Source organism: Nesoenas mayeri (genome assembly GCF_963082525.1).
Source record: "Nesoenas mayeri genome assembly, chromosome: 9".
Lineage (NCBI taxonomy): Eukaryota > Metazoa > Chordata > Aves > Columbiformes > Columbidae > Nesoenas > Nesoenas mayeri.
In genome coordinates, this window is record NC_137557.1 from 8,807,761 (window position 1) to 8,827,365 (window position 19,605).

Here is a 19,605-nt window from a genome sequence, read left to right on the forward strand (position 1 = left end):
GGGTAATGGGTTCAAACTGGAACACAAGAGGTTCCACTTAAATTTGAGAAGAAACTTCTTCTCAGTGAGGGTGCCAGAGCACTGGAACAGGCTGCCCAGGGGGGTTGTGGAGTCTCCTTCTCTGGAGACATTCAAAACCCGCCTGGACGCTTTCCTGTGTAACCTCATCTAGGTGTTCCTGCTCCAGCAGGGGGATTGGACTGGATGATCTTTGAGATCACTTCCAATCCCTGACATTCTGTGTGATTCCATATCTGTAACGTTTACTTGGAAAGACAAATGCCATAACCCCAAATGTTTTCCCCTTCCTTCTTCTTCCTTCAGTTTTATATACTTAGCATGATGTCACACAATGTGGAATATCCTTTAGTCAGCTGGGGTCAGCTGTCCCGGCTGTGTCCTCTCCCAGCTTCTTGCGCACCCCCAGCCCACTCACTGGTGAGTGGTGAGAGAAGCAGAGAAAGCCTTGACCCTGTGTAAGTGCTGCTCAGCAGTAACAAAAACATCCCATATTATCAACACTTTTTTCAGCACAAACCCAAAACACGGCCCCATAGGAGCTACTATGACAAAAATTAACTCCATCCCAGCCAAAACCAGCACAAGTATGAAGACTGACTAATCCATGTTCCAAAGACAGTCTTGACATGGCAGCAAAGATGGACACTTCTAATAGTAGCACGAAGGACAAGGTTTATCAAGTGGTATTGAAGAGTTATGTGACATTCGATGATATGCAACTGTCCAAAGACTTTTTTCAAACATTGTCTGGCTTCTCAGAGCTATTGCGGTCTGAACACCAAACAGATCTATAAAATTTACAGAGCTGTTGTGCAGAACCAGAACTTCACTGCCACACTCCTGTCACCTTCCTGGGTGTTTTATTTAAGCCTTCTAAAATTCATTCTCGGTAGCAGTTCAGATGGTCAGAAAAGAAGCCTGAAAGCTACAAACATTCTGCGTTCTCTTCTGCTCAGGGGCCATCCTGCTTTGTCAAAACCGGCCCCAGCTGCAGCCAGTTAGCATGTGATCTTGATGGCAGGTGGATAACCTTAGTGTCATGCCAGTGACCACACAAAGTTTATTTAGATAAACTCCAAAGTTTATTTGCAGTATAAACAGGGTATGATGAGAACCAACCAACCCCAGCAACCCACCCATTCTGTTTACTTAGCTATTGCCCCTGAAAAACAGAAGAGGTGACTAAAACTCTCTTAGGCATTCCTTTTCCATTTGGTTTTTAAAGAGCCTTCTAAATTCAGGGGGCCTTTTTTATCCAGTTATGAAACCTTTCCTCGTACTAGCACTTTGCTGTAGTTTTTTATCTAGCAGAGCCACCCCTATTCCATTTGAGTTCTTGGACTGTGATGACCCTGATGTCTTTAAAGCTGTCGACACAGCACTGAAGGAATACAATGGAGACAGAGCAAGCGGTAATCAATTTGCTCTATACACAGTGATGGAAGCCAAGAGAACTGTAAGTAGACTTTGAAAAAATAAAAAGTTGGAATTGTTTATGCACTGCGATTCAGGTTATCTCCTTCTCATTCATAAGAGAGCAAGCGTGACAGCAAAATGTCTTCCAAAAACACTTTAAAAAAATCAAAGAAATGACTTGCACAGTAAGATACTCGTTACCATGAGAAGTAGGGATGTATATTATGTTTTCATCAACGGGACTGTGTGTGCTGGTAAATTGCTTATTAATTCAAGGACTAAAGAACAGAAAAATTCTATCACTAATCCAATTTGTCTTACTAGTTCTGGTTTCTCCTTTCTCTGTTGGGAATTTTACCCGTTTCTATCATCAGTAAGGTTTTCAGATCAATGGTATAAACACACTTACTGAAAAACCTGAATATTACCTTCACTTAGGAAGAGCTGGGATCACATAAAAAAACCCGACCTGACAAAATTTGGCAATATTCTGAATAAATTGTTTGTGAATATTATTTGATTGACACTAGTCCTGAGTCACAGATCTATCTAAAAGCACTAGGTGGTATTTTAGTCAAATGGGGTGACAGCTAAAATTACAGAAGAAAAAAAGAATGAAACATGATCCTTTGCCTGGAGTCCTTCTGTGTACCATTAATCTAACAAAAGAGTATTTACCTCTGAGAGGCATACAAAGATGATATTACCATAATAATGACAAGCATTACTTTACTTGAAAACATTAGCTTTTCTTTTCTACTGGATTGGATTTTCAGATGTAAAACACAATAAAGCCAGTGTGGGAGAGAATATTTTGCACTCCAAAATCACAGTCTGTAGTTGACCTCAGAAAGGGGACGTGAATTGCTAAACGCCTTCAGTAAATGACCCACATCTCCTGGCACCCACTCTCTCCTATTTCTGTTTTCAAACTGGGGAGATTTTAGCATGTAGTGACAAAGACTAAAATGTGGCAAACTTTTATACAATTAATATTAAACAAATGGATAGTTCCACTCTCTACACTGAGCCACACACATGCTTATCAACAGCTGAATGCAAATGTCTTTATATCAGAGCTCTAACACCACTTGCCGTTTGCTGATGTTCCCAATACTGATGTTTCAGTATTTTATCTTAAACAATATTCTATTTTTAAGAATACATATTTATTGCAATTGTTATTCATCTTTCATTCTCTAGATAACCATCGTTCCTTTTCTTAAAATATCTGAGGTGGAAATAATTTATTACTTTGAATCATTGATCTGAGTGTGATGTTATGCAAAAAACAGAGAAAAGGAATCTGCAATAGAGATTTCCTCATATTCAATATTCTTTTTCAAAAGAGTATAGATTTTACTCATCGTTAGTCTCACAATGTTGAATGCATTAATTAAATAGCTGGTTATTACATATTCATGTACATTCATTATTGATAGGGTAATAAAACATAAAAGCTGAGTGGTGAAAGACTGAACCTGCCCCAGTTAAAGGCATAGCTATGCATAATAATACTGAAATAAAGCAACAATAAATAACATACAGAAACAATGTCTGTACTCACTGAGTTGATTTACTGCAGATTTAGAACACTGTAACAGAGAAAAGAATTTGGCTCTTTTTAAGTCCATATCCCAGACAGCATAATCTGGTGCAGCTCCATGAATGTCAATTTATACCTGCTGAGAATTAAGCCCATTATATGTTTAGAGACCTTTCCATCCTGTTTCACAACCTGCAACCATTATATCAGGTACTTCTACACCTCTTTGTAGTTATAGCAATACACAACAGGAACTGAGAGAACATAGAATACAATTCTGTGTCTACACCAGCGTAAATCCAACATAGTCCAACCACATCAGCTCCGCTTCAATTTCTTGGTACCACTAAGGCTAGAATTATTATTTAGTTCTGCCAGTAGTATCATTTGTGGACAACCAGTGTTAAAGTACAGCAACTGCTTGTGTTTGTGTTTGGAAAGGCACATCAGCAGAGCATTTTTAGTGGCTGTAAAAGATTAGTAACTTCTGGCTTTATAGCTCCTCTAAAGGGTGAACCGCAAACCATGCAGCATGTTAATGTTACCTGTAGGCACAGGCTCTCTACCCAGTTTATGGCAAGGAGAATGTGCCCCCTGCTGATTTACCAACACCAGAAAGAGCTACCACCGGCCAGGCCAAATTTTGCTTCACACTTTGTCTGTATTTCATCACGTAGGATTCCTGATGCTCCCCTCATGAGCAGATCAGCCTTTAATGCCAATAGGAAAACTGCAGGCACTGCCAAATACCGTCTCCAGAGCATGTGCCCTCTTCAAGCCTGTCCCCCGCGCAGGCAGGGCAGCGGCAGTGCCCATCACCACGGAGCAAAGGCTGTTTGGGCACTGACAGGCTGCCCCAGGGCTGCTGCAGAGCTGTGCGGGGGGAAAGCAGAGACACGCCTGGGGGAGACCAAGAGTCAGAGAGTCCGGCAGGAGCACGGGCCGAGCTGCTGATTACACCCACTGTTCGAGCTGCAGCGCAAACTTGCTTATTTGGGGTACATTTGACTGTAACACCCAACCAGCCTTGGTACTACAAGTTAAAATGAAGGCAGTTGAGCATACTCTATCTATTGTATCAATATATTGTAATTGTAGGTAAGGGCTCAGTGATATAATTAGATAATTATTGAACTACTCAGGAAACCTTGCATGGAAACCAGCTGCTAATCTGAGATGGTACTATAAAATATAAGGTAACCAATGGGTAGTATTTACTTTTTGAAGCTCTTATCTTTTCACTTGATTTATTGCTATGCAAATGATGAGAGGCATATCGGTTTTATCCAGGTAGGTCCTGCCACACAATTCCATGTGAAATATCGAATACGAGAAACCACTTGTGCCACTGAGGAAAACAAACCCTGGCAAGACTGTGATTACAAAGCGTCAGCAGAGGCTGTAAGTATCTGTGCTCTTTGAAAGTTCTCCATATAGAAACATCAGCACAATGACCCAGACCGCAATAGAGAATTTAACTTTATCTGTGTAGTTTTGAGAGCTTATAGGACTAAAGGACAGAACATAAATGTTTACCACTCTGAAGTTAACCATTATAATTGTCAGTTTGCCATGATAATCCTACGTATGTGCAGAAGGGAACATTTCAGATCTTCAATATGAAGGCTCAGAATAAATTCAATATAAGATATGTGCTCTATGAGAGCGCGAGGGCTGTAACATTTTCTGCTAATTATGCATAAAGGAAACTTGCAAAACCAAATTGACTTCAGATCTGCACCAACAAAAATACTGGCATAGAAGCCACTATGGCAGAAAATTTACCAGTGGGTTTTTAGCAGAGCAAAGCACGTCTCGGCTCTGCTGCCGGAGAGCGCCTGGAGGAGGGACAGCTGGGGCACCCCCAGCATGCAGGAACACGGCACAGTTCCCGTGGAAGTCACTGTCACTTCACCCAGTACACAACACCAAGAAGCGATGATGGTGATAAGATCATTTGAATCCATGTGAAATGTCATTGCTACATATCTTGTACTAGCAGAGGGGAAATTAGGTAAATACACAATTTCTACAGACTTTATTTAGGAGGATGTGTTAATTTCTGTTATTCTGACTGTAAATTCTATAGTTAATTAATAAGCATCAATCATGATACAATGCAAGCTTTCAAATTATCTGCTCAGTACATCCCCTACTCTCTTCACAATCAACAAATCTTTACCTTTCCCAGCAACAAAGCAGCAAATTAGATATTACTGCAAACACACATATGAATTTTTTCCCCAAACTCAATTTGCAACTGTCAACTTTTCTCAAAAGCTAGAGGAATATATAACGCTGTATTTTTCTTCAGTAAGTTTAAGATAAATATTGTCATATGTTTTTGCAGCAAACAGGAGAATGCATAGCTCAAGTTCACCTGAATGATGATGAAAAAACAAGTAATGTTTCCCAAGACTGCAAAATTTCTCCAGGTATGTAACAATTGAGGCTTCACTCAACAAGTATGTTGACTAACAAGAATGGGAAAAATATAATACTGAGACTTTCAAGTATTTTAAAGGTAGGAGCTCCTTATCATTCTTTTCAGATATTTATAAAACTTTATATAACAAAATTGTACCTTAATTTTCTCCAAACTAAAAATGACTAAATCAGTTCTATTAAAGTTTACCAAAACAAATACTTAAGCCCAATGGAAAAAAGCAAAACAAAACACATAACAAAAAAAAACACACACACAGACAAAAATTCCACTTACAAAGTAAAATCTAGCAGTGAGGTAGTTACATAAGAGAGACTGTGACATCTGTTAGACTTTAACAGTAAGTAGTGCTACATTTCCTGCCTGTAAGACATTTATATGTGACTATTATGTTCACATAGTAATTTTCTTTATTAGAAAGAGATCACATTGTTTTAAAGCTCTGCAACTGAGATCTCTGTGTGCCTGGGCCCAGGGTTTCTGTAAGACATACCCAAGTTGGTTTTAAAAATGTCTGTCTAACTGGTAGCAGGGAGTTAAGTGCAAATATTTACCATGATTTCTGAGGTGTGTGGTGGCTTATCTTTGTTTTTTGTTCCTAGTTATCTTGTTTAAAGCTTAGATGGCTACACCTAGAGCCAGTGTCCTTCTAGCAACTGCAGTACACACAAACTCCATGTTCTGCTGCTGCATAAACACGCTTGGGTTAGATGCATTTGCAGGGCAATGGTGACATCTAGTTGCCAGTAAAAGGTGTGTGAATCCCACAGAGAATGCATGGGAAATCTGCATTTGAGTCTTTGCTTAGAAAGCTAAAAAAACAACATAAATTAAATGAATCGTGTTCAGCCAAAGCAGCTCATCTCTTGTCACTGAGTTATAGCAACTCTGAAAAAAGAATACACATTTGTTCAGCACTTATGAAAACGCTGAGACCAGAGTCGATATACAACTGGGTGCACTATCTCCTTTGTGATTACTCCCTGAAAATATGGTCACATTTTTCTGTACCATGCATATATTTGTCATTACTCAATCAAAATAAGTTATACCAGAAATATGAAGGGCAGACTTTGCACAAGTATCCCTTGGAGAGCTAAGTCAAAACAGCAATGCTTACACAGAGATATTCCAGATGTACAGAGGAGCCAAATCCAATCCAAAGGATTCAAACAGAAAGAGTGAAACTACAGACCCTGAGTGGTGAGAGATTTCCCTGCCATGTCAGGTACCATGCTGTTCAGCCTTCTTGGCGGAACTGTTTGATCATATTGACCCTGGATGGGTTTCTGGCTGGTGCAAGCTGGCACAACTCCATTAAAGCCAGTTTATACCAGCTGAGGATCAGGCACACAAATCTTACTGCAGTTCCACAGAGACCTCAAATTGTCCCACTTCCATTCTCAAGCTCACTGAATCATGAAATTAATTTATGTACTGAACTATAAAATTAATTTATGAAAATCCAATCCATGCTTACTAGAAAGGAAAGAGAGTTAATAGGATTAGTAGTAGGAAACAGAAGTTTGAGTGTCCCCATCAAGCTTGTCTATCCACAGCCAATCCAGCTGGTTAAGTCTGAGGGTAGCACTGGGTGGTAACTGGCAGCCACAGTGATGAGCAGGGGGGTTAAAACAAGACAGCAGGAGAACAGTTCAACCGTGGTCCCTCAGGAGCCCAGAGTCAGAGCAGCTCATGTGGCTGGGCCAGAACAGTCCTGGCAAAGTCCCCACCATGAAACCGTGTGAGGACAGTGAGCAGCTGCGCACAGCGGGTGAGCTGTGAAGGATCTGAAGAACATCTCCTCAGCTGCAGCCTCCATTGGTTCTTCCCTGGCTGAATGAGGGTTGACCCTTCCTCAATGGTGTCAAAAATACACACAAAGTTTTTCAGAGATTCAATGACTCCTGAACTCACTTCCCTGAATTAAGCTTGCTGCTGAAACCATCCCTGAATCCTAATGCCATGGGTGGCCCCACCACCATAAAACAAAGCACAGTTCTAAAATACACTGAATGTCTTTGCAGGCCCTGAAACTGAAATGTGGGTTTTGCTGATCACTCCAATTAAAATCAGGAAAGATTCTTGCTCATTGAACCTTCTCTCTCATTCCCAGATAGGAAAAATTCAAAGCTGAGGCTGTTTTACGTGAAGCTCTATATTTTTTGGTTTCTTTCTTTTCCAGCTACACCCAAGGTAACACGTACTGAGGCTACATGTCTTGGATGCTTCCATCCTATATCAAGTGACAGTTCAGAAGTGTCAGAAATCCTGAAACAAGCCATTCAAAAGTTTAACAGGCACAGTGCTGAATCAGCCCTTTTCAAGCTTGTGGAAATCAAAGAAGCTACAAGACAGGTTTGTGTATGACTTTTCTCTAAATTTTACCAAAAAACACTCCAAACTAGGTACCTTGGTTGTTTTATGTACACGTTTCTGAATTTAAGGTGGCTTATATTTTATAATAAATGCATAAAAAATGCATATGGAGTGTAGACCCTGTAAATAATTCTCTTCATTTATAAGGAATCATAAACAGTTACCTACTGGATTATCAGAGCTGTCAACTTTACAAACTGATAGTGAACGTATTTTTTTCTCTATCTGCAGTTGCATCTAATCCGTGTTTAGCACCAGCTTATTTGCATTCAGTGCTGACAAAGGCATTTTGTGTCATCTCAGATGCTCTTGGGTATTCCATTTGGCATCTCCGTGAAGCTCCAGCAGGAGCAGATCTCTTCTAGGTTCTGTGCCAGAACTGCCAGCCTGCACAAATGTCTCATATACTCTACAGCCTCTCAAACAGCAGCAGGCATCTATGTTTTTGCAATGCAATAGGACTCGTGTCAGCAGCTGTAAAATGCTATAGGATGGGTAGACTCCATGTAGGAAAACTGGGTAAGAAAACCTCAAAGCCAGGATGTCACTTGCTGAAAGATTTCTGCACGCAAGAATATCTGCTTTGCAAGGAATGACAGCTCAGGTCACAGAAACTTTGTGTCATCTGGTATTTCATGCAACAATTATTTCCCTGTGAAAGGCTCTGCTATGGACTGGTGTGACATTGCTAGACAGTAAAGTTTCTTATTTGGTTTTTAACTAGTATATAACCCAACACCAAATACAGACACTTTTCTTTGAATATGTATGTATATACTTAGCCAAAAAGCATCTTCCAGTCCCATGGCCATTTGACACATGATTCAATTCAGACTGCCGTCTTTCTGTTTATCAATGGCAACAATCCTCTTAGCTGAAAGACAAGCTTGAACATTTAAAGCACATGGCAAATGCCACAGACTGCAATCCAACAGCTGGAAAGAGAACTGATGTGTCACTTTTGGCCAACAGAGACTAGTCAGAAGCCTCCATTTTAACTGAGCTGGGATGGAAAACAATTACATTTGATTCTATTTCTCCCTTTTGATCTAATGCTATAATACCTGACCCAACACTGTAACATGCAGAGATTTCATGGCTGAGACGCAGGAGCCACAGAGAGGAAAACCTAACTGCTTTCTGGAGAGAAAATGCAAAAAAGGTCACAAATCTGGGCAAAACAGTGGGTGAGGGAAAGTAAAGCCCAAGGCAGACACAATTATAGGTGGATGATAAATGCAGGGCACTCAAATAACAAATGATGCCAGCAGTATAAAGTTACATTATTCAGATACTGCTTTACTATGTCCCACGCTCAGGAACACAGGACTTGCCAAGCTATATTAGTGTAGTCATCCATCTCGACCAGCTTCCCACCACTGGGAGTAATAAGTAACAGATACTTTGGAGGAAAGTGCAAGAAATGAAGCATTACAAGGCTGCAGAGAAGTGGTATCCAAATACAAAGTGCGCTTCTAATATATGCATGACTTAGTTTACTTTTTGTATCACAAGGACGAGACTTTTTTTTGCTGTCCATGAATATTCTATGGCTCAATGACTGCAAAGTGATTTGATGGATGGAAGGCATCAAAAGAGTAGTCTTGCTTTCTTTGGTAATCACATTTAATCATTTCACTCCCAAGTTTGTATTGGTTTACATAATGCATCTCTTAAATATCTGTTCCAGGTGGTAGCTGGATGGAATTACATAATTAAATATGAAGTCGAGGAGACGAATTGCTCCAAAGACCAATTTCAAGATCTAACTCCAGAGTGCAAAACCACTTCTAGAGGTGTAAGTATTCTTCAAAATCTGTTTGTCAAGGAAGTATCGTAATACCAAATAATAATTGAGCTCTGACTCAAGAAAACATTTAGTCTTACTTCACTTTGCAAATGAAGTTTAAACCCAGGCTTATAGATAACTATCTATTTATGCAATTAGAACATCCATGCCTTCTCATGAATCAGAGACTGAGATAATCACTGAAATGTTTACAGGTTATAGAATCTAAGCAGCCTTGCACAAATAATAAGTCCCTTGAGAAGTTGCTATCCAGATGTTCAAGGAGTTACTCAGGTACAACCCAAAAAGTTATAATTAAAATTAGCACCATTTTTCCAGCTTAAGACGCATTTTCTAAGAAAAGTAAGTAGCTGAATTATTACTTAACCTCTGCCATAGTCCAAATAAGAGAGCTAAACAGTACTGCAAAAAACAGTACTTGCTCTACAGTTCATTCTGAAACAGAATTAACTGTAACAAAAATAGAGCGTTACTCTCTTAACCAATATCCCTGAACCAGCTCACCATGGGGTCAGACAAATGCTTCTGCAAATACAAGGTAGAGGGAGGAACGGTGGTGGTGAATGGGAGGGGACCATGGGAGTCCTGACTCACATGTTGAGCTGTTGTAGAAGTGCAGCATTGAGTGTTAAGTAATAGGAGAGTGAGAATCAGACTATCTGAAGCAAATCGCCTCATTGCTCGCACTTGTCCTTAAACCTTTAGCAAGTTACTGAACCTGCTTGAGTCTGAGTTTCCCAACCTGTCACCCAGAGGTAAGAACTTCTGTCCACTTCACATGCTCCAGGAATGCTCCCTCATTCCCATGCTGCTTTGATCATGCAGGGTTTGTGGGGCTCAATCTTTTAGCACTTATCCCCTGAACTGTTAAGCAGCCTTGCTAATAGATCATTGACAGATACTATTATAATACAATATTCCAAGAATAATCCATAACTTGGAATGACTGAATTCCATACAAGTTGTTTCATACCTTTATTCAGCTCTGTACTATTCATTTTGAAATGGGAGAACCAGAATTGCAGCCTATATTCAGCACACATGTGAGCCACAGAGCTATAGTGGGGTAATAAGCCTTGACATGATTTGTAATTATTTTTTCTAAACCACTACTAACTAGAGTTTCTATGGATGATGTATTCCTTCTTATTTGATAGTTTCCCTTAGAGTCTTTGACAAGGGACTGCACTGAAACCTTTTTTAAAATCTGCATACACTTTACCAACAGGTCTCTTTACCCATTTTTTGTTGATGTTTTTGAAGAACTTTTACAAATCTGCAAAATACAACTTCTGTTTACAACAAAACCTCCAATCTCTCCTTGATGTATTTATGCCCCCTAATTCTTTCCTTATTACCATTTCAAATCTCTTGAATATTACAGACATCAGTTTTTTATGGCTCTATAACCTTTTTCAAAAAAGAACAGGCTCAACATCTGCTTTCTTACAGCCCTAAGATATCAAGGCAATTTTACGCAAGTCATTTACCACAATTCCTTTAGAACACCTGAGTAAATACAAGAAGCTCAGTAATGTTTGATTTGTTAATTGCGTAATCTTCTTTTTATCTTTACAGTTTAAGACAGAAATTCCAGCGAGTTTTCCATAAAATAGGATTCTGGCTCGTAAACCTCCTCATTTCCTTCTGTAATGAACACACACAAATAGTTCATTTAGCTTCTCTTTTATGGTTTTATTTTCTCTGAGTGGTCCTTTTGAACCTGGATCATTTATTTGCTCTGCAAACTGCCTGTCAGGCTTCTTGCTCCCAGAAGGAGGGAGGGAGGGAAGAAGCGAGGAATTATTACTCATATTAGTAACATGCTTGACTTATTCTGTAGGAGGAAGGTATTAGGATGTGAGCTTGTTCATTATTTCTAAATACTAAGGAGCTGTTTTGGGTTCTTTACTCCAGCGTATAGGTAAATGTGATGCCAAAGCATATGTAAATCTTCGAGGAGAGATCGTAGATATTGCAAGCCAATGCAAGCTTCCAGGTATGTAATAGGCACTATCAATTTAAAAAGTTCTGTGATTTCAGTGGTTTTTTAACAATTATTTTTAAAAAGACCCAAAAAAAAAAAAAATCAAGAGACAAAACCAGATCATAACAAGAGAAACTAATTTGTATACTGTCCTGTTTCTTTGACATGGAGCTGGTTGCTGACCTTCATTTGGAGATTCACAGACACAAACTCGAAGAGTATAACTGTCCTACAAAAATTAATGCCTTTTCTACCACAATGACAAGCAGAGTTAATATCATGTTGTTTAAATAAGTAAATTCTTCTAACTTTCCAAAGAGCTCAAATATGTCCTTTTGAAAGGTAAAGGAACTGAAAACCTTAAGATTTTGTCCACAATTGGTAATTCACCTATTGCCACTTTGATCATTTATTTCATATTGCATAGTTATATTTGATATGTTAGAGGCTTATGTTTTTTCCCCAGTAAATAAATTACTTAGAATTTGTAAGTTCATTACAGTCAAACTCCTAAATAGTTTTCTTATTGTTATTTCTTCCTCCAGCTGTTTATTTGGACACATTATCACAGCTCCAGAGCTTTAGAACAGGGAGTACTGTGCTACTCTGTGTAGTAAGTGCTATATTCTCACCCATTCAGACTTGTTTTTCTTCAATAAATTATAATGATATTCTTCGCCACACTCATTCACTGCCAATATCATGCACCTCTTGTGTCACCCCATTCATGTCCTTCCCATATGTGTAGAAGTTCCCTCTCTTTATTTGCCAGCTACCTGCAATTGGTACACAAAATTCTTGTTTCTAGGAGAAAACTGTTATGAAGTGTCCAATGCTACAGTAGGTGCTGATGCAGTGCTCTTTGAAATAACCAAGAAATGATAATGCTGATCATATAAAACTCAAAGATATTTTGGTTTCATCTGACAGACCGAAATACGAAGCTTTCAGCAAAACAGGGGTTTATACCCTTCTTCCCAGCCTATATCTACATTCAATCTTTTGTTCCTTAGATCTGAAATCTGTTGGTTTCTTTCAGTTGAAGAGACAGTAAATCCTGACATTCGCACTGGTTGTGCAAAGACCATCCCGACAGACAGTCCAGAACTGAAGGAACTCCTGAAGCTTTCTATGGAGAAGTACAATTCGGAAAGCAATGATGACCACTACTATAAAAGTGGAGACATAGAAGCAGCAGCAGTTCAGGTTGGGATATACAACACAAATGAGGAACACACATCCAGTGTCACGCTCTGAGCTGAATGTTAGCTGAAGTTTCTATCTAGATTTGAAATATGCTTTTTTCTCCAGGTGTTGATACAGACGGTAACTGAAATATCTGTGTAATTTTTCTTGCAAAATTTTATCTATTTTGGCTTGCATTCAAATGTTTTTTTAAAATTTCATATATATATATATATATATATATTAGTTTCTGTGAAAACAATGTTATTTTAAAAGCACAGGAAGAAGGTTGACTTAGAGTATCTGATTTCTGTATATCCACACCCCTTTTTACCAGCCTTTGTAACATACCTTTTACTTTTAAAGTAAAAAAGTAGAAATCACCCACTTGATCCACCACACCAATACTCTGTAGGTTATTTTAGGTGCGGTCCACCCTGCGGTAGCTGTAAACTCCAAGAAATGGGGCTTCAAAATTTCCCTTAGAAATCTGTTGATTTATATACTTATTCTGCTGCTAATAATTCTCCAGCTATATTCACAAGCGAACATCTGTGCATAACTTAAGATACACAAACAAATACAGCTGGATAAAGAACAAGGAATCAAGAGGATAATGCATTTGCCTTGCTTACTGTCCCAACATATCAAAACAGAGGTTTAGGACAGAATTGAAAATAAGACAGTGGAGTAGTTTAGAAAATACTTTGTCAACAACTTCTCCTGAGCACGGGGGGCACCCCTGGAGAAGGCACTAAAAGCACACCAGAGTTTTTCTGAATAGCTCATGTTATCTTACTAATAATGTCTGTGATTTTTCTTGTTTCAAACCTTTTTTCTTCTTTCTCACTTTTCATATCAAGATTGATATTAGAATGCATATGCTTTTAAAACAGACTTAAAAGAGCCAGAATTTTGTGTTTTGTCTGCTGTCTCTGAAGCAAGATGTATTATCCTGCGCTATGTAAAAAATACTAAGAACTTGTACCAGGCACATTCATGAACCCATGCAGTTTTCTCTTTAATGCATTTGGCAAACGTGTTGATTTTCAACTGAGCCTGTTCATCACACACTTCATTTTACTCACGTTCCAGTTTTCTTACATCATATCTGGCTCCCTACAGCGGTGTCTCTAATGATTTCATTTGTTATTAATGAAATCACTACAGGCATCCAATAAAACAAAGCCAAAACTGTGGGCTTGACATTATTCTGACCTTTCTGTTTCCTTCAGTTTCAATGCTGGAATTTTTGAGAATGGGAACTGGAGTAAATAAGTTGACTAGAAGCAGGTAGGTTTGCTGCCATATATTTTAATATTATTCTTAATATGTTGTTCCAGTCGCAAGGACTTGTAGAATATTAGTATAAGCTTGTAGAAAAACATCTTTCCTATGAACCCTTTTCAATACACATTTACCACAGAAAGTCTTCTTGCTAATTTTTCCAGGTGGCCGCAGGAAAAATCTACCATTTAGAATTTGCAGTCCGGAAGACAAACTGCTCAAAGAAAGAGTTTGAAAAACTTCATGAAGACTGTGAATTCACATCAGACAGCGTAAGTAATGATGATGTTGCCCAATGTAATGCTCCTAATGGGCAAATTCATTTGCAACAGAAATTGTAAACACTTAAGTAAAGTCACATCCTGAGTTCTGTTACCTCTGTCAGTAAACTTTTGTTTCAACAAGGGCACCTTTCACTGTTTGTAACCCAAGCTAGTGACAATGGCAGTAAAACTGCAGGATCAGTGCTCACTGCAAAGCCAAAAGAACTTCCTTCTGATAACGGTGAATCAAAGAAAGGAGGGGAAGAGGTTGCTGTGAAATGAAATAGCTGCAATACTCCTGCCTCTGCACTTGCAGCTTAGGAAAATGCAAGATTGAAGTGTTACTGATGTGCAGAGGAATGGTGTTTCTGGAGTACATGCTGCTGTATGTGTTCCAGATCCTGGGAAGTAATGCTGGTTGTACCAGAAACCATTGGCAAGGAAGCTGGTTGGGAAATAGAGGTTTTATTTCACATCTCTTTTCCCACCACATGAACAGTGCTTGTCTGTGAGATTTTAAAATGTTAGCACAGCAGGCACTAAATAGAAAAAAAAAAGAAACTTTTCTATCTGTTCCCAATTTTTAGTCCAACAAATACCATCAACAAACAATATTTGTTAGGAATATCATAAGGATTAAACAGTGCTCCAGAAGTGCTGGACATGAAAAATCCATTTTTTAAAGATCCAATCTCCAATCCAAAGTTGAATTCAAGTGTTCACATAGACATACTCAAACAGCTAAGCAGTGATGCGTCCCAATACAGAAGTCTATATCACTAAAACTGATTTAATACATACTTGGGTAAAGTTCCAGGTATGTTTGTATTTAAAAGTAGTATTAGAAAATCATACATTTTTCACACACAGCTCTCTTGCTTTGTGTCTGATGTTTCATTGCCTTAATGTGTTGATTTTTGTTTTGTCAACAGGCACCATTGCCATGTGAAGCACAAATTCACGTGATCCCATGGGAGAATAAAATCCTTCCCCAGGTTAACTGCTCTATAGAACGATCAGCGGTATGATTTCTCTTCGTTACCCATTGTCATAAGTAGAGCATAGAATAAAGGCAGTCATTAAATTCTTTATCCATTCCAAATTATCCCATATTTTTTGTACCAAAAATAAAGGAACGTACAGTCCTTTTAACAAGCTCAGGAATGCCACACTCCTCCCTCCCACCCTCTAACCACACCAGTTTCACTGCAAGGTCAGACAGTGGACAACCTGATGAGTCTGGGAATACGAAGGCAACAGGACACAGAGAACATTCTGCCTGTTGACTGTTCCTTCACATTATCAGCTAAGCTCCCAAGTATCTAGCCCTATCAGCTCCTTTGAATTTAAATCCAAATATTGAGACAAAAGTGTATTTGGCAACGCAATAATTATACTCTACAGACTTCAAAAGCATCTGGAAATCTTTTCATATTAGTAGGCAGATCTCCTGCTGTGAGTTGTCGATTTCTGCAGGAAGATCTTTCGGTTTCTTTCCTGCCCAGCTCTGAACTAGGCCTGGTCATGGGGCAGTTTGAAAATTCCAGAATGGAATATAAATTTTTTTATTATCAGTTCTGACCATTGCAGGTTTTTTTAATAAATGCATGGACCCCAATGAAGAAGAGAAGATACACTGAATAAAGCTATATCCATTAACCTGCATTCATAATCAATAACTTCACTGTGCTCCACACCTTCGTAGATACCTATTCATTCATTATGTATTAGCTAATAAATGTCTCTCCTCTTTGTTTTCACTATGATGTTGTATTCACATCAACTTTCAAATTTAGCTCCATCCCAAACAATTCTGATTGGCAGCTAGATAATGATCAGATGCTTGGGTGGACAGAAATGAACCCCATGTTGGATAGTGACTGTACACCATGAATTCAGCCTTTGTCTTCCCATTGCATAGTGATGGGGAAAACAGAGATTAGTCAATAACAACTGAATGTTTTGTATTATCGGCTTAAACCTACATCTGTTATTTCTAAGCAGTCTTATGAAATGCATACATATGTCATATCATGGAACAAAAGAAATGAATAGTTATATTTCATGTAACAAAATGACCAAGATCTTTTGTATATTCTGGTATTGAGAATACTCAGAGATGTGTTGGCCTTTAGCATAAATATGTTTTATACTTCATAGTGTTATACTCTAACAAGCATGGGGACATTTAGTCCTAGAAATCAACTGCATTGTGTATAAATGAAAACCAGTACACATTTTTCTCCCTATAGTATCATTTCGTGTTAAACTGGCAGAATTTCAGTGATCTATAAATTGTTATTTTAATATATAACTGCTAAAACACTCTGGAGTTATTTGGGAGGATATTTATGTTTCTGTGCTTATCATAGAAAAGATAATTATTCAGTTTACTTTCAAAATCTGATAGCATATTTTTGCTAAATGACTTGTATTGCAATGAACTAACTTCTGAATTTCCCAAATCTGAAGCTATTGTTCTCATTCATGTAACAAATATGGCTACCATTGCAATGTTTTTTAGACTGTACTTCTAAGAAGGCCTCCTGGATTCACACCTTTCCGAAGCTTTGTTGCGCTAGGCCAGCCAAACGAAATTTCATGTTCTGATCAAAATGAAAAAGAAATGCAAAGACCTGGTGAAGAAACGGGAAAAGATGGTGGACAGGAACCAGAAGGTGAAGGGGAACCTGAGCATAAACATGGGCATAAACACGAGCATAAACATGGGCATAAACATGAGCATAAACACGGGCATGAACATAAAAAGGATCATAAGCCTGACAAAAGGCATAGGCATGAAATTGGTTGTGAGCACAAAACTGGCCACAAGTGTGGGCATAAAAAACACAGCAAAAATGGTAAACATAAACATCCAGAGCCCGAATCTTCTGAGGAGTCTGATGAAAGGGTTTTTAACCAAGATGAAACCCTCCCATCACTCACTGATGAGACAGCATCACAGCTGGTTAATCCAGAGGCTGCTGCAAAGGATTCTTTCTCTGATGGGTCACCAGATCATTCAGAATCTCCTCTCCCCAAATGTCCTGGAAAACCATGGAAACAAATTATGGACCTTCCAGCTCCTGACAGCTTTCCCAGAGAAAACACAGATGAGCATCTCTTGGGTTTCTCATTAAAAAACAACGATCCAGCAACAGAAAACTCAACACCTCCCCAAACCAAAGATTTTGATCTCTCAGATGCTTTACCATAATTCAAACACTGTAGGATCCTTGTCAGAAATTAAATATAGAAAAATAATAAAAATACTACCTTTTGAAATTTATAAAATGAGAAGAGGCAGCAGCTCCTATCCAGTTAGCTAAGGTACTCAAGTAGGTCACCAGCACTTCTGAGGACTTAAGATCATAAGGCAATACTCTGTATTTGCATATATTTGCAAAGATGTTAATCAGGCAATGACACCGATGATTCAGAACCAGCCTAGTAAAGGGAACAGGCAAGTCAATAGACTTCTGCTGCAGAAGTTAAAATTTTATCTCATGTGCCTCAAGTTGCTGTAAGAACAAAGTGAATCACTGCATCAAATCTCACTGTATTATGCTTTAAAAAAAAAAAAAAGCACAAAGAATTTCACAGATTACATGATGAATCTCAGCCAAATATGGGTGAAACAAAAGGAAGCAAATATAGAGCAAGGATTCCTTTCTTAGATATCTGAAATAATATTTCTCTAATTTACTGGAGTGAATCTTTCAGAGAACAAAACCAGTCAGTTTCTTTAAACAAATGAGTATTACCACCAGTCTATCACTGCCGGGCTGTTCTGGTGAATGAGATAACAGGGACAACTGAGTGAATCCTAAATAAAGCAGCTTTATTATTTCCTATTAATATTATGTTAGCTACACAGTAAAAGTGGATGGTTGACAGATGTTCACATGGCAGAAGTGCACAAATATTACAGATCAGATGACAAAATTGCAAACACTTGTTATCTAGAATTCATCTGCGTTCTCCTCTTGCTAAATTGCGTGTAGAGAGACAGGACAGAATTTTCTACTCTGGGTATCTATCAAATGTTGAGGTTTTGGTGGGATACTTTAGCTAAAAAGCACAAAATCTTTCTTGCAAATTAAAATGTTTTCCCACTGTATGGATCTAATAAGTCATTCAGCTGAAAAAACACCCAGCAATAAATCAATATTGTAATGCCAGATCAGTTCACCAGTTTGAACCACTATTTGTCCTGCAAAAGGTTACTGAAAGGGTAAGGTGCTACAAAAGGTAATGCTTCAATGATTTTGTTGTAAAAGACCATATTGCTTTAAACTACAGTATAAGTATCCTCTAACACAGCTGCAAAGACAGAAAGGATATTCTATGAAATTGTTCATCCTGGCTGCTGGGATTGCTGTGGCACCAAGACTGTACACTCAAGAGCTGTGAATGTGTCCTTTTGTGTTCTATGCATCCTCTGCCATCACCTCAAGGGTGAGGAAGAAACAGATGGATTAACAGGATCAGAAGGTTTTGGGACAAAACACAAGACGGCTACAAGGAAAGGTCAGAAGACACAGAAGTGGAAAGGACAGAGGCAGGGTGAAATAATATGGACAGTGTGAACAGCAGCTTAGTGGTGAAAGTGGAAACAGAGTGAATGGGATGGAGAAGGGAGATGGTGATGTGGTGGAGGTAGCATGGCCAAGCAGCAAAAAAAAGACAGGAACTGGAGAGGGAAGGCAAGAGCAAAACCAAAAAGACCTGCACAGGAGAGTCTTTCCAATCAAGACAGGACAGTCCCCTACACTTCACAGTACTGAACTGATATTTCCTGAATCTAAGCATTCCCTGGCAGCACCGGCACAACCCCTTCCCATCTGACAATCCATGTCAAAGGAGAATCACTAAGATTTTGCATGAGCAATCTCTTCATTTTTTTCTAATTGCATGAAAAGCTACATTAAATTGGTATTTTGAAAGTCATGAAGTCCAACATTAGAAAATGTCTTTATGACTATAAATTCAGCCTGGCTATGTATATCTAAACATTTTTAACATAGAGTGATTGGCTGTCCCTTAGGCATATATCAGATAGATAAACAGATAGATAATTATCTGTCATGACTGGTGACATTTAATCAGAACCACTGTACTTCCGTTCTTTCTGAAAGCAAAATTACCAATCTTTAAGAAATCATGCAACTTAGCTGGAGCTTCATTTTAAGGAAAGGTATAAAAATAATAACTCCAGAAGCTATCACTAGTCAAATCCTGCATTTTTTTTCTTCCATTCCTTTC

General features: G+C 38.6%; 1 protein-coding gene across 1 annotated transcript; it reads left to right on the plus strand.

Annotated features, from left to right (window-relative positions):
* Positions 1–1,282: 1,282 nt before the first annotated feature.
* Positions 1,283–17,557, plus strand: KNG1 (kininogen 1; the record flags this gene model as incomplete). Its single annotated transcript, XM_080349713.1, has 10 exons — positions 1,283–1,477; positions 4,274–4,384; positions 5,334–5,418; positions 7,615–7,787; positions 9,499–9,606; positions 11,536–11,617; positions 12,645–12,817; positions 14,242–14,349; positions 15,273–15,362; positions 16,865–17,557. The coding sequence occupies 10 exons, from the start codon at positions 1,283–1,285 to the stop codon at positions 17,555–17,557; spliced, it is 1,818 nt and encodes a 605-aa protein (XP_080205839.1).
* Positions 17,558–19,605: the final 2,048 nt, after the last annotated feature.